Source organism: Saccostrea cucullata, unplaced genomic scaffold, assembly GCF_032062105.1.
Source record: "Saccostrea cucullata isolate Sc308-1 unplaced genomic scaffold, CSIRO_AGI_Scuc_v1 ctg1744, whole genome shotgun sequence".
Taxonomy (NCBI): Eukaryota; Metazoa; Mollusca; class Bivalvia; order Ostreida; family Ostreidae; genus Saccostrea; species Saccostrea cuccullata.
In genome coordinates, this window is record NW_026929032.1 from 298,388 (window position 1) to 304,202 (window position 5,815).

General features: G+C 33.1%; 1 protein-coding gene across 1 annotated transcript; it reads right to left on the minus strand.

Annotated features, from left to right (window-relative positions):
• Window positions 1-391: 391 nt before the first annotated feature.
• LOC134279633 (uncharacterized) lies at window positions 392-3,170 on the minus strand. Its single transcript, XM_062762050.1, has 2 exons — window positions 1,862-3,170; window positions 392-552 (listed from the first exon to the last, which is right to left on the minus strand). The coding sequence occupies exons 1-2, from the start codon at window positions 3,168-3,170 to the stop codon at window positions 392-394; spliced, it is 1,470 nt and encodes a 489-aa protein (XP_062618034.1).
• Window positions 3,171-5,815: the final 2,645 nt, after the last annotated feature.

Genomic DNA, 5,815 nt, shown 5'->3' on the forward strand with positions numbered 1-5,815 from the left:
CATATAATCAATATAAACTATAGTATATTTACCAGTTTAGTTATAACTGCTCGTTGCAAGTCAGTAGACGTGCATGTCTATGATCTTTGGATTATAAGATCTCATTTTCCTTCATTCAAATAAATTCTTTGTTTATTAAAAATTAAATTTCATTTCTATTATCTATCCTTACTTTTTATTTTTTAATTTAATAAAATTTTGATTCTAACATTTTTACTGAAAAATATGTTGAAACTTCATAACATTATATAGGGACAGTAACCAAACAACACCAACTAAAATCATTTTAATATACTCCCAGTAGCTGTTTTTATTCTATCTATTCTATGTCGCAGTGATGTCTGGTATTTAAACTCATGGGCATTTGTGAGATCATTCTTAGACATTGCCGCTAAATGTTGCTATGTTGCTCCATGCATGGCAGCAGCTTGACTTGCTGGGCGTTAGCCATTGTGGGCATTAGCTCGTCAGTGTGGATGATGTCAAACCACTTTAAGTTATTACCATACCAGAGAAAAGATAATGTTGCATCAGAATATAAAAACTGTGGGTCTGTAGTTTTAGTGCTTTATTAGTTTTTAATACAAACATTTTGTTTTATATCAATTTTATATTTCACATGAATTGACAAAAGTTTCTCCATAAGTTTGATTTTGTTTACAAGAAAGCATCTACTTTTACTGTAAATAATTTTTCTAATTTTCTTTGAAAAATACAAAAGAATACATATAAAACAATTAAGAGCTAATGTCGGCCTTTCAACGCTGAAACCATTGCTTAAAAAGGTTGACTCAGAAATAAATAAAATAAAAAGTTGGTGAGGAATCCCTCTTTAAAACTCTAACTTGTTAGGACATTATTAACACACTGTGTGATTTGTCGACTTATTTTTTTGTTTACTGTCGAGGATCACAGTCAGCACACGGCAGGTATGATCCTCCATGGCACCTGATCCAACTCCTGATGTTTTCAGACGCCCTTGTTTGTTCTGCTCATAAAAACTGCAACTCTTGATTCCGGCCTACATTTTGCACCCATTTAATTCAATATTAATGACATTTGGCCATAAATCTTTGTTTCATACAAAGAACACATTAATGATAATTGATTTATCGTTTTAGTTCCAGTGCGAGATAGTAAATTATAATTAATTACAGCTCTATAAAAATATAAAAAAAATCATTCAAATATGTAAACATTTGAAACTTGACTTTGATATAGGCGGCAGAACAGTACTATTGCCTTCTTTGATTGTTCTGGAAGACATGTTATCAATCTCCAAGTCAATAGAAATGCTCATAAACAATTCTCCTGTCCCTCACTAGCATTTTTTAAAAATGCATATGGATACCAGGACTTTCCGTTATCAGGAATAAACACACTATATACCATAATTAGTTTTGCGGAGTGTGTAGTTACTTGTAGAGTTTTTTTTCCAATTGGAAATTTCACGTACGTTGTTTGTTCAGAATGAAATAAGTCAACGTATACAACAAGTATAAAATACATTGCATCGAAGTCGGTGTTCCAACAACTGGTAAATCCAACATTGTTTCTTTTTATGAAGAAAATTTCATTTTTGTCACTGTCTTTCAACGAAGAGACGAAAGTAATAATCATTATAGGTAAATAATGCGGCACATGGCAGGTTGGAATGAAAAAAATTAATATCACGGCAAATCTCTATATTCAAAAACTTTCACAATCCTGAAACCAGTTCCAACCCACAATGCAAACTTGTACAGAGATAATGAAAATGGTTTTTTTATTTCTTTTTCTGTGATCAAGTATTTCAAAAACTCCCCTTTCGGACTCAACACATGGATAAGACTATTGTACAGATCGGTAACAAGAATCTTACAGGCGGAGTCACACAACAAGTCTGTTGGATAGAAATTCTTCCTCAGATTCTGTCCACGATAGACATATTGCAAATTACCACATACAGAAATAATAAGAACCTCGCCTGCAGTGCTACTTGTCATATTGATAACACAGATATCAGAGTTATTGTTTTGACAGAGTCCTTCTGGTAATGTAAACAATCTCGTTTGACCGTCCTCCTGGTACTCATACTCGTGAATGACATCACCGGTTAATGTCAAGTGTTTCACTAATCGCCTGCTGTCTGCGTCCAATACAAAATTATCTGTTTTACAATCTACCAAAGAAACAATAAACCCGCTGTCTACTGAAGTACTGATTCCTAATGGTTGAAGACCTATTACTGAATCTGCCCTCCAAAACGTTGATATTGATCCTGATGGCAGAAGGCGATGGATAAAAAGGTTTCCATTTGTTGTGAAATACATACCATTATTAGTTACACACATATCTGTCACCTCTAATCCAATGTTGAATGTTTGTTTCTTTTCGCCTTGTTTGTTTAACAAATCAACATTAACAGAATTCAGACCGTACACGTAACATTCGTTTTCATTTAATGCCTTTACATACACAAGTGTACCTAGACTACATGCAACATAATGAAATGAATATATTTCACTAGCACTAATATTATCTAAATCAAAACAATCACCAAACAGTGATTCTAGCCTATCATCATTAATTACTTTTTCTTCATATCTCTGTGAAAAGTCACTGTTCCTTATGTCAATATTCAAATCACCTAGCAGATGTTTCAGGTCTCTGTGGTTCTCTACTAAGTTCTTATCAGACATGGTTCTGTTGTTCTCCTCCATGTATTTTACTATTTTAATTATTTGATTCTTTATCTTGTCTTTTCGGGATTTCTCAAGAGTTAATTGCTCGTTTTTTCTACACAAATTGCTTTTCAATGCATCATCCTTGCGTTCCGTGATATCTGTAAGCTTGGCAATAATTTCATCAAAATGCTTCTTTAAAATTTTCCTCTGTGATTCACATGTTATTTCATTTTCAGCCTTCTTTATTGCTATTTTTTTATCTACATCTGGCAATTGTTCTTGCGTTATATTCCTTAGAAACTCCAAGAGTCCTTTCCTTCTCTGACTAGCAGCCACACCCTGTGTGACCCAGTTGTGATCATAATGGTCCGTTTTTGCACAAGTAGAACAAATGAATTCATCATAATCCTCACACACCAAATCGACCGGTAAATCATGATTTTCACACATTTGTATATGTTCTTGAAGAGAATCTACCGAAATTCGTGGTTTACTTGCTGCCATTTTACAAACCTCCTTTAAGTTGCCGTCATTCAGTATAGATTGGAATAGAATAAACTCATAGGTGCATACATGCATTAAAATAAAAATTATATCTCTTTAAACTACATTAAGAAACAAAAGAAACGGCAGCGGTTTTGTTTAGAGTCTACTGTAATTTTGTTCATATTTAAATGATTAAATTGTCTGAAGAACTTTTATAGACAATGGCTCTTTTTAAATGTTACAGAACTGTCAAAGAGACAGATAGAGATCATTCCATAAAAATTTACGGTAAGAATGATACAAAGAAATCTGGTGTCTTTCTACATACGTCATATAATGTATTGTCTTGTGCGATGAATTGCAAAAAAATGGCAAGGATTAATGAAGTGGTTTGTTATCTTTTGGTCTGTGCAGATAATTTTAAGTACTTAGTTAAATCCAATTAATACATATCAGTTCAAAACAACGTCACGCTCAATATGAGTATTCTTTTTTACTCGCTCTTAAATAAAATAAAAGACTGAGTTCCAAATAAAGGTAACATAAAAATAATCAAAATTTTCACTTGGCACGATCATGACCATATGTACCGTAAATACAATTTTTGTTAATATATATTGAACTACAGACTTCTTTGAAATACAAGTACCAAAACAAGGACTGTAAGCTTAAGGGTGCATATACAAGGCAAATATTAAAGTACATGTATGCTGCGTCTGTCCTGATAAGCTTGAGTGCTGTATGACTGGAAAATTATAAGAGTAATTGTTTATTCACCATTTTTCACTTTCACAAACCTTTAAAAATTGCCACCCAAAGTGCAGACTTTTACAGCGATAATGCCGAGAGTATTGTTACTTCTTTTTCTGTCAATAAATATTTCGACAATTCTCCATCAGGACTCAAGTGGATCAGGCTATTGGGTGTATCAAGAACAAGAATGTTATGAGTTGATTCACACACAATATCTGCAGGATATAGCTTCTCTTTCAGGTTCTGTCCACGGTAGACACGACGCAGACGACCCGAAAGAGAGACAATCACAACTTCAACTGTAGTCTCACTTGACAAGCTTGTTACACAAATGTCTGTGTTCCTATTCTGACAAAATTTGTATGGCATTGTAAATAGTCTGGTTTGACCGTCCTCCCGGAATTCATATTCATGAATGAATACCGGAGAGTGTGAAGTGGCGCGACAAATGTCGTAATACAGTAACACCAACAGTGTTTGCCTCTCAAAGAATTTTTCTTCATTATTAGGTAAAAAAAGATAAAAGATAAAATAATTGTACAGTTCTAAAAGATCAAAGGGTGTAAATTTTTGGTTTACTGGTTCTCAAGGGAAGGTCTTGTCACAAGGAAGACCCATGCGTAAGATACGCGGGTATGTTAAGGAAGCATATAAGTCATTTCTCGGAAAATTTAGACTTTTTAAAGAAAATTAAGTTTGATAATTTACCAAAACCTCTGATAAATGTAAACTGTTATTAACTATTGCGTACAGATAAAAGAGTGTCTAACGGAACGACGTGCACCACCGCCACGGGATCACGTGACTTCTATTAATAGCGAAATCTTCCTTAATAAAAAAGCTAACAGAACAACAATACCCCGAAGTTTAATAATTTCTTTGAGTAAATAATATAGTCGAAAAACATCTATTTTTCCTAAAAAGTGCTGCTAGAATCCCACAGTCCTGTCAGTAAAAGAATTATTCCACACATTCGTATGAAACCTTACCCAATGTTTTGAATTTTTTACATATGAACCGAGATTTTTCGTAAAACCATGCTGAACTCGGGATTCTAGCAGCACTTTCCAAGTTTTTCATAAGACAAACTTTCTATCTATACAAATTTTATGTTTTGAAATATCCAGCTTATTGTTGTTCTGTGCATTATTTTTGTCACGAACGACAGAGGAAAAGCCGACTGGTATACGTATATAGCTGACTTTCTTCGAAAGAGAATATAATCGATGAAAATAAATTAGCATACCTGTTTATTTAACTGAACTCCATATGAATTTCACATAATGTTCACGATATTTCCTTTTAAACTCCATTTTACGTATCTTTGTACATGTCGTCTTAGCCAAATTCTCTTTACACGACATGATCTATTCCCAAGTTTATTGATGTACACATATGACGTCATCGGTGGTAGATTTTAATTGAAATGACAGATACATCATAACGAAATAAAAACATTTTATTTTTGTTAATGTTTAAACGTTTCTATTTATTTTCTAGAGTTCAATTACATCTCTTAATACCAATATATACGAAAAGTTTTGTTATACAATTGACGTCATTTAGCCTACTATGACGTCATAATGTAGCACTGATTTAGTCAAGGTAGAATATTTTGTATGCTTCCTTATCACCCCTGCGTAACAACGGTAGCTGTATCCATTCAAAATTTAAGGCCAATGTTACAGTTTTGTAAACAAGGTTTTAAGCAGAAACGCGTGATTTTTCTACCCCATTTGAACTCTTGGATTAAAATGAAAATTAATTCGTATTGCGTATATCTACTGACATCAGTAACCATATTTAAAAAGATATGTTGGTACTGGCATGGTAAATGTAACAGAATATTTGGAACCTGTTTTTTTTTTTTTTGGTAAAAAAAGTAATAATAATAAAACAATCAAGCAAAC

Excerpts from the sequence above, each read along its gene's own strand:
- LOC134279633 (XM_062762050.1), bottom strand. The coding sequence starts at position 3,170 with ATGGCAGCAAGTAAACCACGAATTTCGGTAGATTCTCTTCAAGAACAT. Across the intron at positions 553-1,861 it reads CTTGTTGTGTGACTCCGCCT|ACCCACAGTTTTTATATTCT; the intron begins GTAAGATTCTTG and ends CTAAAACTACAG.